General features: G+C 46.3%; 4 protein-coding genes across 4 annotated transcripts; 2 read left to right on the top strand and 2 right to left on the bottom strand.

The window, feature by feature from the left end:
- Positions 1–6,749: 6,749 nt before the first annotated feature.
- On the bottom strand, positions 6,750–12,644 carry LOC127321612 (uncharacterized). The gene is made up of 9 exons (XM_051350631.2): positions 12,348–12,644; positions 11,560–11,624; positions 11,404–11,452; positions 11,013–11,107; positions 10,752–10,837; positions 10,604–10,663; positions 10,442–10,523; positions 7,242–7,355; positions 6,750–7,145 (listed from the first exon to the last, which is right to left on the bottom strand). The coding sequence occupies exons 1-9, from the start codon at positions 12,553–12,555 to the stop codon at positions 6,981–6,983; spliced, it is 924 nt and encodes a 307-aa protein (XP_051206591.1). The 5' UTR covers positions 12,556–12,644; the 3' UTR covers positions 6,750–6,980.
- A 1,672-nt stretch (positions 12,645–14,316) lies between these two features.
- Positions 14,317–18,561, top strand: LOC127321613 (phosphatidate cytidylyltransferase 4, chloroplastic). The gene is made up of 6 exons (XM_051350632.1): positions 14,317–14,854; positions 15,700–15,890; positions 16,329–16,453; positions 16,959–17,092; positions 17,763–17,878; positions 18,098–18,561. The coding sequence occupies exons 1-6, from the start codon at positions 14,379–14,381 to the stop codon at positions 18,187–18,189; spliced, it is 1,134 nt and encodes a 377-aa protein (XP_051206592.1). The 5' UTR covers positions 14,317–14,378; the 3' UTR covers positions 18,190–18,561.
- A 147-nt stretch (positions 18,562–18,708) lies between these two features.
- LOC127321614 (Golgi SNAP receptor complex member 1-2) lies at positions 18,709–20,755 on the bottom strand. The gene is made up of 5 exons (XM_051350634.2): positions 20,271–20,755; positions 20,069–20,158; positions 19,913–19,984; positions 19,274–19,403; positions 18,709–19,153 (listed from the first exon to the last, which is right to left on the bottom strand). The coding sequence occupies exons 1-5, from the start codon at positions 20,619–20,621 to the stop codon at positions 19,056–19,058; spliced, it is 741 nt and encodes a 246-aa protein (XP_051206594.1). The 5' UTR covers positions 20,622–20,755; the 3' UTR covers positions 18,709–19,055.
- Positions 20,756–22,217: 1,462 nt separating this feature from the next.
- Positions 22,218–24,179, top strand: LOC127321616 (uncharacterized). Its single transcript, XM_051350638.2, has 5 exons — positions 22,218–22,450; positions 22,547–22,609; positions 23,592–23,670; positions 23,758–23,803; positions 23,890–24,179. Exons 1-5 carry the CDS (start codon positions 22,382–22,384, stop codon positions 23,897–23,899), a joined length of 267 nt encoding a protein of 88 aa, XP_051206598.1. The 5' UTR covers positions 22,218–22,381; the 3' UTR covers positions 23,900–24,179.
- The last annotated feature ends 348 nt before the right edge of the window (positions 24,180–24,527 follow it).

The raw sequence follows: 24,527 nt of genomic DNA, 5'->3' as shown, positions 1-24,527 counted from the left end.
CATAACATCGATGTGATGCACACTGTAAAGAATGTCGCGGAGTCCGTCTTTCACACATGCCTGAACATTCCCGGGAAGTCAAAGGATAATGTCAAGGCTAGAGTCGATGTTGAGATCCTCTGTGATAGGGAAAAATTACACATGAAGCGTCCTATTGGCCGTCAAAAGAATTGGTTCAAGCCGCATGCCAACTTCTGCCTTGATTCCATCCAAAAGAAGGAGGCATTCAGGTGGCTCAAATACGTCGTGATGTTCCCGGATGGTTATTGCTCGAATATGAGTAAGGGAGTTAATCTTTCGACGGGAAAAGTCACCGGGCTCAAGAGTCACGACTATCATATATGGATTCAGCGGCTCATGCCGGTGATGCTTCGAGGGTATATCCCCGAGAAAGTGCGCGAGTGCTTGCGCGGTTGAGCCATTTCTTCCGCACGCTCTGTGCTAAGCAGATATGTCCCAAGGTTATTGCAAAGCTACAACATACAGTGCCGGAGTTGCTATGCAATTTGGAGATGATATTTCCGCCAGGCTTCTTTACTCCGATGGCACATCTCATTGTGCACCTCGCCAACGAGGCACTCTTGGGTGGTCCGGTGCAGTTTCGTTAGCGATTCGTATTGAGAGAGAGTTTAAGTATATTCGAAAGATAACTGGAAACAAGGCCAAGATTGAAGCATGCATAGCTGAGGCAATATGCCTTCGGGAGATGGCAGATGCCGCGACAACGTACTATCCCGATGATGTTCCCACTCAGCATAACCCGGTCACTCGTTACAATGTCGACGTGCCCGAGAATGACCCCAAGCTAAAACTATTCCAATTCCCCGGTGGCAAGGCTGGTAAAGGAACAAAATATAAATTGGAGAACGAAGAGAAGGATTGTATAATGCTATATGTGCTTATGAACATGGAGGAAGTGATCCCATTCGTAAGGTAAAATGGTGAACAAATTACTTTGCAGCTAGTAACCTCATCTCGGTCTAATGCTTATTTTCTCCTTTCAGCGAATTCATGGATGAAATGTGGCCGTATGATGAATTGCCCGAAACCTCGGAGATGGACACTCTACTGAAAGACGGTGCTCCCGGAATTAATAAAAACTTTGTGACATGGTTCATGGAAAAAGTAATTTCTAACCTTTCCTCTTACATTGCAACATGTGACTTGTCCCTCTTATTACACGTAACTAATGCACCCAACAAATTTGAAATGTTCTTGTAGGGCCGTGAGAGAAACGTTGATATGATAGATGAGTTGAAATGTGTTTCCCAAGGTTGTAGCCGTGAGGTGACCAAGTATGAGAAGTATGATGTGAATGGGTTTCGCTTCCACACAGAGACGCACCAGAAGGGCCGGGCGAATCCCAAAACGATAAATACTGGGGTCTTCACCAAAGGAGCCAACAACTTTGATTACTACGGGAGGTTACAAAGTGTATACGAGTTGACATTCAATCGTACGAACGTGCAACTCAATATCATCGTGTTCAAGTGTCATTGGTTCGACCCAATAGGTGGACAGAGAAGTGATAAGTCCATTGGGTTAGTTGAAGTTAAGCCTTCAACCACCTATAGCGGAGCCGATGTCTTTGTTGTGGCTCACCAAGCCAAGCAAGTTTATTATTTGCCCTACCCATGCCAGAAAGCGGAACTCAAGGGTTGGGAAGTCGTCTTCCAGGTATCGCCACATGGTAACCTACCGATTCCCTCTGAGGATGATTACAACAACATTGACCCCGTGACATACGAGGGGATTTTCTATCAAGAGGAACAGGACTTCGGGGAATATATTTTAGAACCGTTTGTTCAAGAGGACCTCGGGAACGATGCAGAAACTCGTGGTGAGTCAGTGTTGGATCTAAAGGACATATCTATGCTCGAGAAGTTACTTGAGGCGAATGACAATTATGATGAGCCTCCACCCGTCGACCCTTCAACTTTGTACTCACAAGATAGTGATAGTGATAGTGGGCCAGAGAAAGAGAAAGAGATGGAGTATGAGAGTGAGCGTGAGAGCGATGATGGCTGGTGAGGGTCTTTTATTCTTAGTATTTATTTGTCAACATGCTTCTTAATTGCATTGTGCCTTTTATTCTTAGTATCTTCATTTTATTATGTCAACATGCTTCTTAATTGCATTGTGCCTTTTATTCTTAGTATCTTCATATAATATGTCTTTGTGCTTAACTGTTTTATTCTTCTCAATGCGGTGGTCGAACAATATGAGCAGCGGCAAGGCAGACTCCGAGAGCTTGCTTAAGACGCTGGCGCAGGTGAAGAGGAATATTCCTAGAGTGCCTAGACGGAGTGATCGAGCCCCGGTGCAAAATCCGCGTTACGCCGATGGTACCGATGGAGGACGAGGAGGACGAGGTGGAGGTCGAGGACGAGGACGAGGAGGACGAGGTGGAGGACGAGGTGGCGGCGGGGTACACATGGACTTTGACGAGCCACCCTCCGCCACGGCGACGTGGCTCCTGAGTTGTACCTTGAGGGTCCGTCTAGTGGGGAGGTGGAGATGGAGACGGAGTCTACACACGAGTCGGACTCTAGGGCTGAGTTGGAGGTCATGGAGGGTGAAGGTGCGCCGAAGCCCTTGAAGCTTCGTGGAGAAGCTAGAGTCCCCGATGCGAGGAAGGAGCCGAAGACCCATGATGACAAGGCCCTTATCATTCCTTCGAGCGATGAGTAAGTGTACTACTTCAGAAATTTCGAACATGTATTTTCATCTTGGGCATAATAAACAATTTGGCATGTGTACTAATGTGTGATTTATTTGCAGCAATCGGACATGGGATGCCAAGCCCCCGCATGCCTAACAGCTTGCTTGGGGCTACGATTAAGAAGTTCTGGCCCGGCAGATACACTCCCCTTAGCACGGTCCCCGGTGGCCCGACGAAGCTAGCCACTACTTGGGCGGACTATGAGGATGCCCCCGCCGTAGGCTTCGCGACAATGCCGAGGCTGTGACCACCAAGTTCTGGGTAAGGCATATATTTCTCGAGCACCGTTCATAGTTGATGACCCTAATGTGCTAACTCATGACTTTCACAACTGATTTATGCATGATTGAAGTGCTTCTATCGTGTGGACACGGAGCATGAGACGCAGGCGCGTCTCACTTTGCGTGGCGCTTGCGAGAGGTTGACACCGCAGCAGTGGTACAACCAAAAGTTCACCAGCGCTAGTGCCTTCTGGGCTAACAAGGGTAAGAGGGTCAAGAAGGAGTACTATGTTGGTAACCAGCCTACGGAGGAATGGGCAATGACCATTGAGGAGTACATGTCGGTGAGTAAAATGTCAATGAGATTCTACATTGCTGCTAAGTTTTCATTGAATTATCTTGAGCTGAGTATTGCGTTTTCAGGTTTGTCCCGAGTGGGCCGAGCAGCATAGGGAGGCATGGGAGGAGCTGATTAGGGCGAGGTGGCGCAGGCAGGACGAGGAGTTTGCAGCCGTGTCGAGGCGTAAGATGGAGAACCGAGGCACCGGTGGCACACACTGCGCGGGAAACCGCGACTACACCCGCTTCAAGGGGAAAAAGGTATGTATATACATGGAACGACCTTCTTTCATTTCCCGTCATGTCTCATTTGTGGTACGCTTAACTTTTCTTTTTCGCGATGCGGTGGCGAGGCACCACCCGGGGTGGTGCTTCATGATGCCCAGGATATATGACATGATGCGGACGACGAAGCCCAATCCCGCATTGCCTCAGCCACAGTACTACGGCAATGCCAAGGCCGCCAAGGAGGACTACTGCGACATGGTCAAGTCTCGTCACCCCGAGGTGGATGACCCCTTGAGCATTCCGGTCGACGAGGAGTCGTTGGTCCTGTCGGGGCACGGGCGTCCGCATGGCCGTTTCCCCTTTCTGAATAAGGCGGTCAAGCCTACCCACTCCACGAGCTACACGCGTCTCAAGCATACCCTCACCGCCGACAGCCCCCAGCCTCGTCCACGGCCTGCTCGTCCACCCGCCTACGATGTAAGTTTTCCTCATTTTCATCCTCTTTCCGGTTTTCCTTCCTACATGGCTAAGTGTTTACGAGATTCATTGTTTCTGAAATTGTAGCCTGAGTTCGAAGCGGCCTTCGAAGCCTGCAATGAAGCGTATCAGCAGGCCGCTGCCCAGTGGAATAGGCAGAATACGGCCTATATGGCGTATATAGGAGTAAGTCTGAATCTTTCTTCTCGCTAGTAGATGACAAGTCTCAGTTTGATGCTTTATTTCTGCAAAGCCTAACTTGTAACCTATCTTGCAGGAAATGATGATCTCTATGTCTACTGGTACACCGCCACCGGCTCGAGTTACCGTGGCGGGGGACATGCCTATCATGTCATCGAAGGCAGCTTTCGCTGCGACTTACTACGGATCCACACCGGAGGTAAGTTCTTTGCCAAACCGGTAGTTACCACTTTCCTTTGCCTCGCAAGTTGCTAACATGTAGGGAACACGTAGGGAACGGGATGGTCCGGGAACCAGGCCTCGCCGGGTGGGCGCGAGGTCACACCGGTTCATGAAGGTGGTCGGTCTCCTGGGCGTTCTGCTGGTGTCTCTCCGTCGACTACTCCTGGGACTACTCCCGGTGCCTCTCCGTCGACTTCTCCTGGGCGTGCTACCGGTCCTTCTCCAGGTGGTTCTTCTGCAGCTTCTACCGGAGCGCGACCCCGGGCTCCTCGTTTCGCCAACGATGTGGGCGGACACACCCCGCCCGGGTCCTTCCTCCGCTAGTCAGCTTAGAACTAGGGTTTGCTTGCTACTACTATGTATTTGGATGACATGACACTCTCCTTTTTTATGCTATTATGTGCACCATGTATGCTACTATGTGGATTTCATGCTATTTATGTGAATTATGGTGAATTTGGATGAATTTGTATGTGTGAACTGTAGTATTATGCAAACTGAACTGCTGGAACGGTGCAAATTAAACTGCTGAAAACAAAACAAAAAATTTGGGCAGGTCTACGCCGAGGGCAATGCCGTCGGCATAGACCCCTGCTGCGACCATATGGTCAGGGCTATACCGACGGTATTGCCGTCGGCGTAGACCCCCCACCTGGCAGCAGCACCCAGCGTGTCCACTGCATGGGCCATGCAGACGCCGAGGGCCGGGCCGTCGGCGTAGACGCCGTACGTGGCAGCCTCGCGATGCGCCACGTCGCCCCACGGCGCCCAGATCGCGTGGCTATGCCGAGGGCAAGGCCGTCGGCGTCTGATGGAGCACCGTTAACGGCGACGGCCGGCCGTGGCCAAACGCCGAGGGCAGCTACGCCGAGGGGAAGTCGCACCGTCGGTATAGGCGGCATACGCCGACGGCCGGCCCTACGCCGACGGCACGATGACAGGTGCCGAGGGACCTGAACGCCGAGGCGCTATGCCGAGGGCTGCCGTCGGCGTAGCCTACGCCGAGGGCCAGGCGTGGCTACGCCGAGGGCAGCCGGCCGTCGGCGTCTACGTCGATTCCTGTAGTGATATGAATAGAGCAGTACATTTTCAGGCATGCAATAACATCGATTAATAATAAGTTGATGCATCATCAAACCGCTGCTTCTAATTTAGAGCTTATCGAACAGTAAGATGGTCATCAAAAATAAGAAAAGTTTCTTGTCAGGAAAATAACTTTTTTTTTTGGACCATGTGAACATAGCACTGTTCCTATTACAGATTAATTAAAAAACATTTTCAACAAGGAAAAAATGCATGATTTTTTCGTCAAGTAACTTTTTAAAAATGCATACATAATCTGAAATCTAAAGCCGTAAGCCCGTAAGCATCTTGTCATTGCATTCAGAAACCGATCCATAGCTTTTAGAAGATAGGAAAATACATTTTCTCTTGCCAGATTAAACTAAAAATAGTTGTAGGAGAATCCACAAGAAATCAAGAACAAGCGCTACTTCTTCCCACAACATCCAACGTACAAAAAAAGAGTTAAAATAGAGCTCCTGGAGAAAAATATACACATTGATATCCCATCTAATCCGAAAAATAACCAGCAAATATCTCACTCGGAGGAAGCTTGCGTGGAAGAACAAGGCGGTGGAGGATGTTGCTACCTTGGAGCTCGGCCGGAGAAGCTCGTGCAGAGAGTAAGACGACTAGACGAGCTCGCTAGCTGCCTTGGAGCTCAGGCGTACGAGGAAGGCAGCCGGAGCAGCTCGCTGTCTTGGAGCTTGGGCTGAGGAGGAGCACCAGGCATGTCGGCCGGATACTAGCTTGCTCTAGCTGGCTGGGGCATGGACATGGAGTTTCGTTGGGAAAGTGAGAAGATTTGACGAAGGAGGACGAGATGCAGGTGGCCGGCAGGAATTAGTAGATCGAACTCGTCTGGTCTCATCCTCTGCCGGCAGGAATTAATATCTGTGTCACTCAGCAGGTGAGCGTTGCTAGTAGTAGAGTTCAAGGCAAACCTCTCCTGCCAGCAGTTATTGCTCTGTGCCTCTGCACATGAATTATTGCTCAACGCATGCATAGACTAAATACGACTAATACACGTCGACAGAAAAGCTGGACAAAGACATAATACAACATTAAGAGTTAATACATTGCTAATCTCCAACCATGGGACGGAGATGATATCATCCTCGCCTGTTGCCGGGTTCCGTTGGGTATTTTCGAACCATGAAACTCTTAATTTAAAGTCTGCACCTATGGTTTTTAGTTACCAAAGGTTCTCTGGTTGAGCTTGTTCAATCTCGCATGTCGTCCATGGAATGAAAATGCCAAGGGCCGTTACTCAAAAAGATCAAAAAGTTTTGGTCTATATTCAAAATTACAATAGTACAGTGTCTCCTTATTGCTATATGGTAAGCACAACGAATACAAAAAACGAATATGTGGTAGTAAGTTTGCATAAGTCAAGTTTTACACTGCTGGTCGGTACCGTCTCCAAAACCGTGCTGCTCGCTCCATCCCTAGCTAGCTAGCTAGCTTACCACAGGCTAAAGCTAAAGCCTTTTGCAAGCCAATAGGGATCAGGAGAGCTTCATGTTCTTCAGCATACCCGCGACGAGCGCCTCCTTGGACGATGCGTGTTGCTTGTAGGCCTTCAGTAGTGCCTCTGCCGCCAAGCTCTGCAGCTCTGAGCTGTCTTCCTCCTTGTTCCTCCCTTTGGTCAGCTGGCTGATCGCCGCGCTACACTGTGTATCCATGTTGGAGATGTGCATCAGCGTCCAGTGCTTCGATAATAAAAAATACAGGCAACTGCAACTTTTCAAGATGTATGTCAGTCTTACCAGGCACACGCCGAAGAGAGCTCTGGTGTTCTTGCCTCCAGTCAACTGGATCGTTGATGCATAATACTTTTTAGCTGTTTGAAGGTTTTCCAAGCCACCCAGAGTGTACAAAACCTTCAACAAATAAGAAAACAAAAATAAGCAAGGATATGCGTGAAATTAATTGTGCCTTTGGCAGGAGCAGGACATCTTATTGGCTTGACTTGGTAATTTTTTGTGAATCAGAAACACTCAGCAAATTTGCATTTCACCAGACAGATTAAACAAACAAATAGCACTGGTTGTTTTTCTTTTTGAAACGGAGGCAAAAGCTTTGCCCCAATCTATTAATTAAGAAGATAATGCCCAGTTTATTAACGGAAAACCGGGCAAAAACCGATACAACAACACATGGGGACTAAACCCAAAGTCCACAACTTCTCGATCGCCAAACTAGATCAACCAACTCTCCCAACCTAACAACACATGGGGACTAAACCCAAAGTCCACAACTTCTCGATCTCCAAACTAGATCAACCAACTCTCCCAACCTGTTGTGGCCACAAACTCTCAAATCAAAGCTCACTACACACAACGCACTGAAAGATGAGATCATACATCAAGCGGCTGCTGATGCCTTTCTCGTGGTGCTACTCTTCTTGCTTTTTCTCTTGAGATACTCTTTCACCTTATTGGTTTTGTCACCCGAATCCTTTCCTGACAGGAGGTGCACAATCTCGTTGCTAGATCCTGGGATATCCGTCTCCAAACTGCTAAGAAGGTCGCAAAGCTCTTTTGCAAAGAGAGCCTCAGAGTCAACTAAAGCAAGCGACTGACTGAGCTTTGAAGATGGTGGCATGGGAACCACCGCCGAGAGCTCAATCGAGTCCATGTCCAAATGCATCAACGATGAGGGAGAAGCCGACTCCCCACACAATTCCTGCAGCTTCAGCTCGGGCATCATCAACATCACAGGATCTATGACCTCACTCTCAGAAGGAGACGACACATGGGGTTGCTGCAGCGGGCAGGGAATGGAACGAGGGGAGAAAGCACCATATAGGCCCTCATCCCCAACTTCAGCTGAACCGACACCAAGCTCGGTTGAAGGAGAGGCTTCATGTGCACCAGGGGATGTGCCAAGAGCAGCCCCCGCTCTCACCAAGAAACACTCGACCCTCGCGAGGCAGTCCCGAAGCTCGGAGCGGAGCAACATGGCCTGCTCAGCAAGGGAAGGCTGCACATCTGCCGTGGCCAATAGCTCTGGCCGCAGTTGTGGTCGGGGAGGAGGTCGCTGCAAGGGTCGAGACGAACAACACCATGCGTTTGCTCAGTGTGGCGAACTAGGACCGGAGGTGGGCGAGGAGCAGTTCTCCCAGTGCAGCACTTCGCTTTGTGGCCAACTTGTCGACAATTGTTGCACCTGAGCGGCTCACAGCAGATCGAAGCCCAGTGCCCGGCTTCATGGCAACGGTGGCATCTCCCGTTGAGCCAAGCAGGAGGTGGAGGACGCGTCTTCAAAGCCGGACGGGCAAAGGCCATCCGGCGTAGGGAGCGCCTAGGCTGGACGAGCACCCAAGGCGCCTCCTCCTGACCAGCATTGCCCGTTCCGGTGTCGACCACGGCAGGATTGACATCAGGCCGGTGCTGCCGGACTAGGTGGCAGCACAACCGCACATACACCTGACGCCAACCCAGACAGGGTTGGGCGACTTTGCCACCGGCACAGACTCGGGGACCGGCAGCAGGGTGACTGAACCACCTTCCATGGAAGCAGCAGGGATGATGGACGGGCAAGGCGAAGGTGCAGCCGCCATCGCGGGCTTATGGGGGCGTCGAGGACGAGCCAAACGGCCCCCAATGGCAGGGTCGGCCTTGCGGGAGGCCAGGACGGCCGCGGCCAGCGCGGCGGCGGAGCTGGCCGGCTGAGCTGGAGTGACCCGCGCGGTGGGTGCAGGGGAGGCCTCCAGCACCTTACCTGGGTGGACCGGAGGCGCCGTGGCTCGCCCGGCGGCAGGAGCAGCTGCGGTGGGCGGCGAGACACCGGCGGTCGCCGGCGCGGGCATGCCTAGCTCTGGACGTGGCAGCCGCCACCAACGCACGAAGCAGGGTCGGATATTGGTGAGGATGGAAAGAGGAGGCACGGGGAAGACCGGATCTGGTGTCAGCGGTGGGAGAGGACGCCAGCAGAGAGAGATCAGGCCGGCGGCGGCGCTAGCTCGCCCCGCGCCATGGTCGCGAGAGCATCGAGCCGTTGGGCTTGTTTTTTCCCCAAGCTACTGCGTGAAGTCAATCTGTTTTGCACTGGTTGTGGTATTGCCATATAAGCATATGTCAAATAAACTGTACTTCTGTTCTGGCTGCCTCCCTCTTACCACATACCACACAAAATGAGTTAACAAAAAAACATGCAACAACACCTTAATTTTACTAACGTCCCCAAAACAAACAAGGCCAAGCTCCAACAGACTCACGGCCCTAAAACTACACATTCACCTATCAGCCTATGCCCTACCAAGCCCACTTATTAGTTAGTAAAACTTGTAACATAATCAGAAAAAAGGCTACCTCAAAGAAATTCCAAACAAACTCCATAAGATACGGATTCCAATGAAAGCTAGTCCTTATCTTATATCACTAGAACCAATTTCCATAGCTGGACACAACCAGATTGTGAGCCCTCCAACTAGCAATTAGTCAAAAATATAAAATTTGATGCAATCACCGTATTATGTTGATTCACTGCAGATTATGATACAGTTGCAAAGTCAGTGTCACAATACTTCATCGTCTATATCTGAGAAGTTTACAAACATGCAAATTATTTATACATTTGAATTCATGTTTCACATGGATCATCATCTTGTAAAGCACAGCTTAGAATACTTACTATATTTGCTATTTTTAATATTTTGTCTTGTTATATCACTATGTCTTAAATCTTTAAGTCAAGTATTTTTTGTTAACTTCAATTATGACTTGGTGTGCTTCATTTTAATTGGATCTTTACTGGCTTATTGACTATTATTGTTATCTCGCGATGGTTTTCGACCATTCATCATTTACTATAGGACCGAAGATACCATCAATAGATGATCAACAGGATAATGAGAAGTTCCATATATAATGGAAATACTTTAGTACTCACTCTCCATAAATAATTACAGATCTTTTGCATTTTACTCTTTATTTGCACGAGAGGCTGTGTTTGGTCCACGTACCTCAGCATAAGCTAGATGATAAAGTGGAATTGTTGGTTGTGCCAATATCAGCTCCTCGTAACAAAAGGCAGCTTGTTTGTACCTGACAAAAAAGTGGCATATAATTTAGTATAATTACATCTTATTATACTATGCTGAATAGATCAAGATCGAACATCTCACATTTGTAAGGAAACGTAGATTTCAGCAAGTTCTCTCCAGGCATCATGATCCGCCATGAATCTAACACAGGGAAAGGGTTAATATGTTCTAACAAGACAAACAAAAGTGGCAATATCTGGTCTATAAACAAAATGATACAGGTACTCACAATTCCAAATATTTGTTCAGATAGTCGACAGCTAAAGACATGTCACCTTGTGCTTTTGCAATAGCAATTTTCCTCTTGTGGACAATCTGCCAACCATACAAGGAGGATATTTATTGTGTAAAATGTCAGCATATTATTTACAGAAGTATCATCCTTGGATTTGAATGGTTCTGGAAATAAACGAAAAAATCAAATCCATCTTGCACACCAAATTTTCCACAAGAACATAAGACTCGTCATCTGACTAACGAATTACGATACCTGATCAAATGGGTTGTTTTCCAGGATAAGTGCATATGCTCTTTCAGCTTCTGCCCAATCACCCTTTGCCTCAAACAGCAGAGCTTCTAGGCGGCCTGCATTTTAGAGCAAGGTGTGTTCAGCATATGCAGAAAGATGGCCATAATAACCAGTATTATATGACTCGATAGATAAAATTATGGCGTTGTTGAATAAAAGATTTAGGGTTTCTGATTTTAGGTATGTGCAACACTTGGTGTGTGCTACAGAATTTAGGTAGCGGGTTCTTAGATAATTCCCAGGCCTGCACAATTCTCAAGCTCCTACCCATGCATTGTATTGTATTATGACCAATTAATATAGTTTTGAGCTAAAGCTGCAAAGTGCCTGTATATGGTCTACGAGAGCTTACTAACGCGCACGCTGCCAGGAAACTGCTTGGAGAGGACTCCGATACAATCCTGCAAAACCATGAAAAGAGGTAGTTTCATCAAGAGATAGTGATAGCCAAACCCAAAAATAAAATGAAATTTCCAGCGGACAAAATCAATTGCAGAGAACAACTCACCTTTGCTACGTCAAGACGCTGGCAGTCCATGGCTGCCACCGCCACCTGCTCGTAGAGCGTCCACTCTGCACCGAAAGAAACCAATCTCATGTTCAGTAACACAACCAGGAGCGCGGCGAGAGATCAACAGGCGCAATCGCTGCCAGCATCCCAGGTGGTAGTAGAAGGTGCTGTAAGTAAACTCATTCCGTAATACATGGAATATTCTAGACATATTGGGGATGATCGGTCCATGAGGAATCTATACATGTGCAATACCGCAACGGAACCTTGACCGGAGCTTGGAGAGAAAGTCACGTTTTCTGGGTTGTGTGTTGAGTTTGGGATATGCAACCCTATCATAGAACTTCGGAGTGCACTTGCATCGAAATAAATATAGTGCTATAAGATTTGTTTACTTCATACTCAGGCAACTATATTCCGTTTCGTAAGGCCTGATTTCAAATTAAATAAGTGCCAACTTAATTGCAATAGTGTTGCAAATTATGACCTCCGATCGACAAGACCGCAGCTGCTTGCAGGCGACACACAAACAGAAAAAAGCACGAAGACCAGAAGGCTCCGATACAGCGGCAGATCCCGCAGAGCCACGGTCTGACGCGGAAGGGGTGGAAGCACAGGCCGGCAACCGGCTCCGGGGCATCCCGCGGGGCAGATCGGAGCCGCGCGCGCGGGAGAGAGATCTAACCTAGGGCGGGCGGGCGGGCCACGAGATCTACCGAGCAAACCGATGGCGGCGGCAGCGCGTGCGAGAAGGAAGGGGAGAGATCGGGGAGGAGGGGCGTTACGTTCAGCGGCGAGGCGGGAGCGGGCGGAGGCGTCGTTGAGGAGGGCGAGGCCGAGGCGGAGGACGGGGGCGGGGCGGCGCGCGCGGAGCCTGCGGGCGAGGGAGAGGTACTCCCAGGCGCCGCCGCCGCCGTGCTCCGCCTGCTCCTCCAGCCGCAGCAGCCGCGCCTCCTCCTCCGCCGCCGTCGCCGTCGCCGTCGCGGCCGCCATGGGGACGAGGGGATCGGCTTGCTGGTTGACTCGGCGGCCGGCGGGTGGAGACTGGACTGGACTGGACCGGACCGGATCGGGTGGTGTGGGCTCTGTTTCCGCTTCTGTGCTGCCCTGGAGCTGGTTTCCTTATTTCAGTTTTTGTTTACCTCATTTGGGGGTGCTTGTTCTTCTTCGAGGCTTCGAGCCCTCGTACGATTGAAAATCCGTATAAATTTTTGTAATTGGTTCATTTGTTGTTGTGATCACCAAAAATCAGCAAAGGTATGATTACTCCCTCTATTTCATTAAAGTCGTCTGACATTACCATCTACATAGATCCATCCAAATTTTAATAAATTTTAGATAACCTTCATGAAATAGAGGGAGTACTACCTCTCTTACTATAAATATAATACTCCCTCCGTCCATGAAAAGATGCCAAAGATTTTTTTCAAATTTGAATGTACCTATACACTAAAGATGTCTGATACATTCAAATTTAATCAAAGTCCGGACATCTATTTATGGTCAGAGGTACAAGTTCAAACTAATCTGGGTATTATATTAGGAATGAAGGGAGTAAGGACTTTTAGGTGGCACAAACCCACTTATTTATGTTACTTTCTAAGGTTAGTCATGACTTTCAGGAGTCGCATAGCGAACTAAAAAAATGTGTCTACCAACTACGATATAGTGAAACGAAATAATAAGATTGAATGTCATAAAATCCATTTAACTTGAACATCCAACTGACCAACTACCCCAAAAGATATCATTAGAAAATAAGGTCTCATAATACACCTTGAGTCCATGAAGATGCACAAACATGCAACATGAGTCTTGTCCGATGTTAATCGTCCATCCCCTAGGTGCTCCTATTCTCCCAAAATATGAGACATACAACTTCTATCTTGAATCAAAATTGATAGATTTGTCCATAGATTTCTAGATTTGACCAAAGTTATTTAGAAAAATGCCAATATCTATGATACTAAACAATTATACCGTCTCTTCTATGGATCCGATTGTTTTGAAGGATGATCCTTCAAGGGTTTTAGTCAGAGGATAGGAAATCAAGAAAGGATGATCCTTCAGAGGATAGGAAATTGTTTTGAAGGATGATCTTTTAGACATAATATAAGTTTTTTGATATGCATTAATATAATGGTGGCTAAAGGAGAGGTGGTCGTGAGGAGCTCCTAAAAACCCATCTAGGGTTTCGTCCTCTCCGCCAGCGACACCGTCGATCTACTCCGTCTTCGGTGGCCTTGGAGCCTTTGAGGCATGGCGGACCATGGACACTCGCTGGTGGGAGGTTTCCCGTTCTTTGTTTAGGTTTTTTTTCAATATGTTTATCGGGATGATGAGGTGGGAGCTATATTCTGAAGTCAAAATAAGATCATCCCTACCCTATCCTTGCTCCGCTAGTGCGCCTAGCATCGGTGAAGGAAGTGTGGTCATGTGTCCAGTGGATCTCTAGAGATCTGGTCGGTTTTCATATTTGTTGGTGTGTTTCCATACTCTTCCGATCTATGGTTATCTTTATTGGTGATGGTTGCTAATCTGGTGTGTTAGTTCTTTGGGCATTAGCACGACGAACTTTCTTTTGTTTACTACGACAAGTTTTACTACTATAAAGTTTGTTTTAATTTTTTTAGTGATTTATTGATGATCATCAATATATTGGTAGAATTTCGAAGGAAAAAAATCTCGGTGGTGGGCTGGTGGCTTTGCCAACAAAAAAAAACTCGTCGGTTGTTCGTCGCCTGCAGCCAAAAACAACGGTAGCGAAAACTCCTTTCTGACATCGAACTCTCCGCCCCCCACCCCACCCATCTTCCATGGCTGCTGCTGCTGCTGCTGCGACGGCGGCCGTGGCGGCCACCCGCCTCCACCCGCCTCTCCTCCTCCACTCCGCGCCACGGCCCTATCCCCAGCCCCAACTCCGCCTCCGCCTCCTCCTCCCCTCCCCGCCGCCCCTCCGCCTCCGCCGCCGCTTCCCGCTCCTCGCCGTCGCCGCCGCCGCTGCCGCCTCCGCCGGCGGAGGAAGCGCGGAGGAGGCCGCCGAGAATACCGACAAGGCCCGGAAGCTACAGCGGAGAGTGCTTGTGGGCGTCGCCATCGGGGTGGGCGCGGGCGGTGTCGTGATCGCCGGCGGCTGGGTGTTCGCCGCCGCCATGGCCGCCGTCGGCCTCGCCGGCGCCCGCGAGTACTTCGGGCTCGTCCGCGGCACCGCCGTAGGCGGCGGCACCCCGCCGCCGCGCTACGTCTCCCGCGTCTGCACCGCCATCTGCGCTCTCATGCCCATCCTCACACTGTAAGGAAGCCTTGCATTTGCTGTCAGACTAAGCTAGAAGAATGCTGTGCTTACTGTAATTGAGGTGGTATTTAGTCAGGATTTGGTGAATAAAATGTGTCATGTTCTACTCCTAGCTACGCTGACATTGTTCCCAGTGGTTGTGGTTATTGAGGACAAGTTACAGACTGAAAAGTTCTAATGCCGACCAACAGTTTCACTTAATTACTGCCTGGTTTAAGTTTTGACCAAAGAAGGTTCAAGGCAGCAATTACTTGAAATTGTTTATCGGCATTGGAACTTTTTAGTCTGGAAGTTCCAGCTTTAGCTCGATTCAAGAACATACATTTCAGATTTTGGGATCATTAGGAATCAGGCCTCACTAGTTACCATCTCAGCACTGAATTCCACATCTTGTCACTCAATTCCTAGACTAGGAACAAATTTCAGTATCAGTACATTTTCATATACTTTCGAGATATTAGTTTACAGCCCTTTGATTGCTTCTGAGCTTCCGCATCAATCTGTTATAGTCATTTTGTAGATATTTTTCTCGGAGCAAAAACTTGATGTCTCGTGGATTTATGTTTAGGATTCAGAACAATGTAGATGCAAAAGAAAAAACTCCCATAACCCGTATGCTTTGTTTTGCAACATCATTTCATGATGACTGTATCATTTTTGAACAATACTGAGGAATGAACCAAAAATATAGCTTAATGATCATAATGCTTGTTAACAGTCGGATTTTCTTTTCTTCGGGTGTGTGTGTACTGTCAGAAGGAAGGACACAGCATCTAGTTGTCATTTCCTGTTAATATGGTCACAGCTTCCAGTTCTGATGTTTCTCATGTATATTTGCGTAGGTACTATGGCCGCATGGATGTTCCCCTGACGTTTTCGGCATTTATTATTGCAATATCTTTGCTCTTGCAAAGAGGAAACCCCCGTTTTGCGCAGCTAACTAGTTCAGTTTTTGGTTTATTTTATTGCGGCTATCTTCCTTCTTTCTGGGTTAAGCTCCGTTGCGGACTAGCAGCTCCTGCCTTAAACACAAGTACGTGGATCAAATTCTCTTTTTACTTCTGGGGGGCATATACTATGGACTAATTAGGTGTACTAATGTAGTAGATGGCTGATTACTATTTTCAACTGTAATGAAAAACTCTGAAAAACAAATTACAACATTGGCACAATTTACATTTACCATGTCTCAAACTTTCAAATCCAAATTCGTTATATATCGCAAGACAAAAAAGACAAATCTGACACTGAATAGTGCCAGCATGGTACTGTTAGTACACCTCAAGTGTGTAGTGCACCCTATATGCCCGCGTACTTCTCTGACTACTTTGTTTATACATGTTTCTATATCAATTTGTCCTTCTTTTTGGTAAGTGCTTACCAGTGCAAGAAGTTGTAAATCTCTCTCTCTCTTTCTTGGTATATATATTTTTCATTTGTGGTTATAAGTCATAACAGTGTTCTTTGCCAGGTATAGCACATAATTGGCCAATACTTCTCGGTGGGCAAGCTCACTGGACAGTTGGACTTGTAGCAACCTTGATATCTATTAGTAGCATTATTGCCGCTGATACATCAGCCTTCCTTTGTGGAAGGGTATGCTCTTTCCTAATTAACTTCAGTTTTATTTAACCCAATTTCATTTTGTCATGTTATTACTAAAACAGTCTTTTTAGTTTTTCATGATTTATCTGGAAACAACTTCGCAACTAGTTGTGTGGGTTATTATAAATATTTTTTACTCGTTTTGAACAAGTATTGTATTTGTCCTGTTTGTTGTTTACACCAAGAGATTTTTCGTACAGAAGGCAACGTTTTAAGATTATGATTTTGATGTAGCACAACCACACTGATTAAAAAAATGTCAGATCACATATCAGCTGCGAGCTTATTTCTTTCCTTGCCAAAGTAACTACTAATTTTTAGTCATGTGTGCTTTAGTTGTTTTTTTTGGCGTTCATGTGTGCTTTAGTTGTATGCATCTTTGTTGAATGAAGACATTTATTTTTTCTGTACCTTTTGAGCCAAGCAATTTATTTAGACAGCTGTGTACTTGAAAGGAAGTAAATCATGTCATTGTGTTATCCATTTTTTGTTCCAGGCATTTGGCCGTACTCCTTTGACTAACATAAGCCCTAAGAAGACATTGGAGGGTGCTTTAGCCGGTCTAACTGGCTGTGTGCTTACCACTTTGCTTCTGTCGACTCTCTTTCGCTGGCCAAGATCTCTGTTAAGGTATTGCTAATTTCTGACAGCTTTCTATTACAACCTCTAGCTTTCCAAAACGGCTTATATTAGTGAACGGAGGGATTATTATTGTCCTAGTTCTGAAACATTATTTTTCTTTGCTGAATTCTTAAATGATTAGTTACTTGAACAGAATAAACCATCAAATTTAGGTTTTAAGGTGGAAACATTTGCTTCGCATATTAACAACAAATTCACAACTGCCAGGATTTTCCTTAATAAATCCATGGGAACTCATTAGTCATTAATGTTATCCCATTGCAAAAGAATATGTCCCTCAGTAAAGTTGAGATGGAGAAACTTCTATTGGTAGGGATTTGCCAACATTTAGAGTTTCTCAAAAGGGTCAGTTTTGGTATCTCCCAGTAGTTAGGGTAGCTAGCTCTTTTCTTTTATCTTTCTGTAACCCTATCTGTACAGTATTAACCTACTTTAAATATTTAACAAGCCTGTTCCTAATGTCCTTCAGAATTCATATAAACGAAGATATTAATACTATACCATATTAGCCTAAAAAATGTTAACGCAACATACATTTGATAGTGTTCATCTCTTTGTTGAGTTTAGATGCATATAAATTGTGCGTTTGTATCTCTAATGATATATATTTGTATAGAACTTTGCTTCGCTGCCTAATTATTTCATTCATTGGTACAAGTGCTACTGCTTATGGAATCCTGATCTTTCTGGGTTCGTTGTTCGGGGATCTTATTGAGTCTCTGATTAAGCGCGACGCTGGTGTGAAGGATTCTGGATCACTCATTCCTGGCCATGGTAAACATTGTCAGCTCTGTTTTGTTATATTTCATCTAGTCCTCGGAATCATGTGCCAGGACTTGAGATCATCTTAGAGCCCCATTGGACACATATTTTCATGTTGTGGCATGTCAAGTTTTCAGCAGCAGTACTCCATGCAGTTATATTTGTTTTATGTCTACCATGGAGTTAGTCTCATACTTCCAAACTGTAAGTTATACCATATTTGCAATTCAGGTGGGATTCTTGACCGGGTCGACAGCTATGTCTTCACGGGGGCGCTCTGTTACTCATTTGTCAGAGTGGCTCTGCCCCTGTACGGAGTCTGATTACTGCAGCGAGCAAATTGGTTGCCTTGTACCTTCAGCAGCATGGTCTGAGATGCCCAGGACCAACCCCTTCACTGCCCGCTCAATGGAATTTTGTGTCTGGCTAAGTGAGATCAAGTCTGTTCCTTCGTGAGCACCAATGGGGCACGACTGCTAAGCAAGTGTTTCTTCGTATGGATCAAGTCTGTTCCTTCTTGAGCGCACCAGAATGGTGAAAACTTATCACTTTGGTGTACATAGTTTTTTTTACTTTTTGTAGAGTAAAAGGAAGATTAATTACTGAGTTACATATCTTGTGAAGTGTATTAATGTGGTTGATGGGAAATGGATCCTGGGAACCAAAATATACAGTGTTGATTCCCAAACTTTTTTTGATACCCCAGAGCCTATTTAGCCACTACCTGACTGATGTTGAGATTTATAAATGTAATCTTTGATTTTGGATGCTGAATTTGCAATTGCATTGAGTTACAACAATATTTACAGAAGAGCTGAAGTTGGGACAGTTGTAAGATGATGTATCAGTCGAGTGTCACCATATTTACTCAACCAGTTCATTGTCCATGTGAACAGTTCCCTCAATAATAGAGAAAATTACAGCACCCCAGAAGAGGCCAAGTCCAAACAAGTTGTATTGTAAGATAAAGTATCAGAAGGGCACCATCATATGTACTCAACCGGTGTGGCCTCGCAGGCAATCCACCAAGCTAAATTGCTCTACAGAGATCTCCAGGAATAAGATACGCGTCAAGGGAAGCTAGCTGGAAGCTGATGACTATGGAATCTCAAGTTCCCTAGTCTATGACATTTGTTGTCGCCTGTGCCGAGAGGGAAAACCGCCGCCGCAATTTCCAGTAATGTTCCCATCATTTCGAGAGCCAATAAATGATCAAAAACATGGTGCAGGCTGCGATTACTGCTGAAAGAATGATTGTGTCCTTTGATTTCTTCCTCTTGATGGCGCCTGGAAACAAGTACGCGTTCAATAGTTAGGGTGTAGGCATACTGCAATACATGACAAAGAAATACGGTCGAAATACTAATGTTCAAAGTAAAAAAAAAAATGTAGGGGTCTATACAGTACCAAGAAGGCCTCGGACAACAGGGAATTTTTCACCCAGCTGCTTGACTTTTCCCTGAACATCTCCAAACAAGGCCCTCTGGTTGGATAGGGCTGATCTTGTGCTTTGAGCTTGGCCAATTACCTCATCGATCTGGAATTTGGGGGGAAAACAGGAACTCAATGCCTTGTGCTAGATGACCTAGAGTCTATCGCAAACATCATATTGACAGTGGCAAAGTAAGCTATTTTTCTCTCTTCTTCACTAACATCACCATTCAAGGTTCGCATGTCGCTACACCAACCAGTGCACAAAACACCTTGTCCTTGCTACCCACACACACAAAGAAAAACACCATGGTCTTGCTAATGTTGTGTTATACTTATGGAATGGCCGAATGTTGTAGCAGTTGGTGCTCGGAGCATACTGCCCCTAAGTTTCGCATCGAATGGGAGTATGGGACATCACTCAGATCACAGATATATATTGACTTTGTGCATCAGATGAGAGAATGCATGATGAACATCACATGTCTAAACGTAGATCCTACAAGTGTAAGTGTGCGAAGCCAAGCAACTGGCGTGTAGTTGTTGAACAATACGTAGTATTTCAGACCAGCATAGCCTTTGTCCAGCTCAACAACTCAAGGTCTGGAGCCATACCTGGTTGATGCTGCCATGAATCGAAGCCCTCTCCCGGAGCAAATGCACCCTGGGCGACATGCCGCCGGTAGCCTACAGAGAGAGGGAGAAATTCCAGTGATCAGACACTGCAACGCTTCGATGAGAAGTTGAGAGCCCGCGGCAGGTGAGACGAACCTTGGACTCGGTGATGTCGCCGCGCACGGAGCTGAGGAGATCCGCGTGCTCCCTCATGGAGCTCAGGTTCCCCCGCGTCCTCCTGAACTCCTGTTCCGATCGATCGGGTCGGTCAACCAAACAACAAGCTTATCAGCGACCGGAGCGGCAGAGGAGCAGAGTTGGTGGTGGGTGGGGGAGGGGGAAGGGAAGGGAAGAGGACCTGCGTGAACTCGTGCAGGATGTCGCGGTGGCGCGCGAGCTTCTGGGAGACGGAGGCATTGGAGGGGGCGGCGGGCGCGGCGCAGCGGCTCATGGCGTCGTTGACGTCCTGCAGCTTGTCGAGCAGCGCCTGGATCTCGAGCTCCGTGGACTTCCAGGAGGAGCGGTCGGCGGTGGGGGAGGACGCCGAGGAGGAGGAGGAGCGCGCGGCGAGGCGCGCGTAGGAGGAGAGCTTCACGTCCAGGTCGCCCTCCAGCTTCCGCGCCTCCCGCCGCAGCTCCTCCCACCCGGACTCCTGCAGCTCCAGCGACGCCGCCGCCGCCGCGTCCGACGATCCCGCGCCGTGCATCATCTCCGATCCGGTCTCCCCTGCTCTGCTGCTCGTGATCTGAGGGTGGAATGGAATGGAGTGCGAGGATTTGGATTCGGGGTTTGTTCGCGAGGAGGTTGGAGGAGGCTGGATCTCCGAGATGAGACTCTAGGTCTAGGGCGTCCGTTCGATCGTGGAGTTTGACGGCTGAGATGGAGCCGACGAGATCTGTGAGCAGAGAATCGAAGAGGGAGACGCTGTGGCCATTTCGAGATTGTTTTTTTCTTTTTCTCACCAACACCGAGTAGAACTATTTTATTTTTTTAGGAAAAAAGCGGAGTATTTTTCTTAAATATTTAAGAAAAATACTTGCATACTGCATACGGGAAGGTTGGAGCTAAAGATGGTCTAAGGTTGATGGAGTCACAACAACTATCTTGTTGTCTATGGAAAACATCTCCTCTTACCAAATGAGTACTCGGCTTTAGCAAGATGCATTGTATTTTCATTGAAAAGGGAGAACATTTTATATATGGTACTCGACGGCACAGACATGTAATCCCTCCTCGTTAATTTGTTAAAACCACCTAGAAAATTTGTAACTAAGGCAACATTTGTTCCATCCACATATTAAGGGTCTTTTAGTTCGCTGTATTTCAAATACAAGAACATGAAAAACCGAGGAAAGATAAGAAATGCAGGTACACGACAAGGATTGAAAACACATAAATTCTATAATCTTAGTTGTTTGGTCCATGGGAATAGAAAAACATAGGATTCCTAATGGACAAGGTCAAACAAAGTCATACCAGGTAAAAAGTATAATTAGGATGTTATTATGCCACTAGAGAACCGGGTCTTGTTCTTCGTGCCTAGGAATTTCAAAAGGAGGTCCAAGTGAAGTGCAAAATTCCTCCATTTTTTTTCCTTTGAAATCGAGATTAACGGAAATTTTCCTGCATTTTTCCTTTGCTCAATTCCTTTAATCCAACAACTATGGTTCACACAAAGCGTCAAATAGAATTCACCCCGGAGGAGAGGCCCCACAGCAGTCGACACTTTGCTAGAGTAAAAAAGCATTACTATTATGCACAAAAGAAAGTCCACTTTTGGTCCTTGAATTCTAGTGAAAGTTCACTTTTGGTCCTAGAATTTTTGTTTGGTTCAAAATGAACCTTAAACTCTCATAATCATTCACTTTTAGTCCTTATTCCAGTTGAGTTATACAAATATCTGCCATCGGTGGTCAAAAACTCAAAACAAGGGTGCAAGGGTAGAGGTAGGACAAGCAGGCCTTTTTGGCGCAACCCTTCAAGTGAATTGGAAGGGAAAGAAATAAAGCGAAGACTAGTTCAAGTACCCAAGGGTTTCTTTTCCTTCTTTGCATTTATATAAGATGTTTGGTTCGACATCTCAGCTAGTTTGGTCTTGGTCTAGTTCTAAACCAATTCGGTTGGTTCACTAGTTCTTTTTTCCATATCAGCGGTTTGCTCAACTTAAGTGAAAATGAATGAAAAGTAAACTATTCTAAAAGTTCAAGATTCGTTTCAAATTAAAAGTAATTTTGGGACCAACAGTGAACTTTCCCATCCCAGAAATGCAAGGATGAGAAGTGGACTTTCTTCTTATCCACAAGAAGGTCCATTGGGCTTAGATCTCTTGACCTCAGGTTTGACGAACCGCAAAGGGAAAGCCCCCGCCTAGCTCGCGCCAAGCAAGCTAGGGTTTTTCCGCCGCCGTGAAAGCTCGTCGACGGCGCGCCAGAGGAGGGGGGCGAGAGGAGCGCAGCCTAGCCCGCCGCCATGGCGTCCACCAAGGTGCAGCGGATCATGACCCAGCCCATCAACCTCATCTTCAGATTCCTCCAGAGCGTACGTATTCCCTACCCTCCTCCCGACACACCCGCTCCTTCGACCCCTTCCTCTCCTCTGCTTGCGCTTTTACTGACTCTTATCCTCGTGGAGCAGAAGGCGCGCATCCAGATCTGGCTCTTCGAGCAGAAGGACATGCGGATCGAGGGCAGGATCATCGTAAGTACTCGCGCACTAGCCGTGTCAGGTTTTATTCATTTTTTGCTGGGATTCGATCCTGTATTGAGGCGGAAACGTTTGCCTGGTAGTGGCAGTGGAGAGGATTTCACCGTGTGGGGAGATGAGGGAGGTTCTCTTCTGTTCGGCGAGCAGAGTTGAACTCTTTGGACTTGCCCAAAGTGTCCAACGCCTGAGTAATGCGGTATTTGCCTTGGATGAAAGTATTAGAAGCGTAATTTGGCATGATAGGTGCTATTTTTCAGTAGTACTGCCACTGGGGTTGGGTCGAAGTGCAGGTTCTTGTGATAGTTTTTGTTGCATTTACATGTAATCGTATTTGCCATATCATATTGGATTATCCAAACACACTATACCCACATATCAAATGGGACAGAAGTAGCACTATTGGTTGAGTGTTTGCCAATACATTAGACACCTAATATTGCTATTAGTTGAACCGATGTGTGTTAACATTGAGAGAACTGATGCTTGACGATGCAGTTGTTACAGAAAGGAAAATGTCTCTTTTAGTCTAATGTTTGGTTCTATTATGCTGCTCTTTGCTCGCAGTTTCTTTTTAGATATAGGTCATGTGTGTCAACAACTTGTCCCCTTTTTATCAATCATGAAGTCTCGTGTGTATGCAAATGAAAGGAATAACTCTTATTATCTAGAAGCAAATATTGTTCAAAACTGTGAATACTGTATTTTATGGCTTTGGATATGCGTTTTGAGGTAGCCTTTTCATACAATTTTTGGTATGTCCTTGAGTAAAATGGATCAGAAGCCTTCTTACAAGCAGTTTGTATTGAATAAAGTGGACCATAAGCATTGTTGACTTTTAAACAAGCATTTATTTTGAATAAAGTGGACCAGAAGTATCACTGACTTCTAAAGAAGCATTGTATTTTGAATAAAGTTTGCCAGAAGCATTGTTGACTTTTAATCAAGCATTGTATACTTACCGCAGCAAGTGCTGTAGGGCTTTGATGAATACATGAATTTGGTCCTGGAGGATGCCGAGGAGATCAACATCAAGAAAGACACTAGGAAATCTCTGGGTAAAGAAACTGTGCTCTCCGTTATCATTTTGTTCTTGTTTCCACACTGCTGAAAACTCCAAAATTTATTTCCTCAATCGTTTGCAGGTCGGATCCTCTTGAAAGGAGATAACATTACGCTAATGATGAACACGTAAGTGAAGAGCAAACTACATTATCTTACTTTCTTTTGCTTTATTTGATGCGCTTACCTATTTGTTGTTCATGTTTGCTTTTCAGGGGAAAGTAACAATAGCTCTATGTCTGCTTTATTGCAAGGATAAGTATCAACCTATATATCCTGAGCTCGAATGAAGGCGAAATTGAGGCTGTAGTAGACTTCATCTCCGTCTTGTCCAAATTTGATTGTAATATACCATATTGGCCAGGCATAGTAGGGGCCCTGTGAAGTTGAAGTGTGTTATCCAGACCATGAATTTCGTGCTTGGGCTAGCTTCATTATTATGCAGTGGTGTTGATGCTCTGGTGGTTTGTTATTTCATTGAAATATGAACTTGGTCAGATGGTCATGGAATTGGTTTGAATTTTCGAGACCCTCGTAATATGAAAGGGCCCTTACCTGCAAAAAAAAAACCCTGATAAACGATACTTCTTTTCAAGTTCTGATGATGAACAATACCTTTTGTTGCTGGTAGCTTATTTGATTCCAAGCTTGGTTTGCACTTCTCTTAGAAGGTAGCTTTCTTGCAGCAAGTAGAAGTTTAGTTTTATTTATAGGTGCAGTGTTCTGCACGCAGTTGAGTCACATGGATGAATTTTTTACAGGTCCTGAACACACATGTGATATTTTCTGCCATGGACCTTGATGTTTATTTCAGAAGATTTATATATAGAAACAAAATAAAAACAAAAGGCAA

This window comes from Lolium perenne, chromosome 6, assembly GCF_019359855.2.
Source record: "Lolium perenne isolate Kyuss_39 chromosome 6, Kyuss_2.0, whole genome shotgun sequence".
Classification (NCBI taxonomy): Eukaryota; Viridiplantae; Streptophyta; class Magnoliopsida; order Poales; family Poaceae; genus Lolium; species Lolium perenne.
This window is presented reverse-complemented; position numbering and strand designations above follow the sequence as displayed.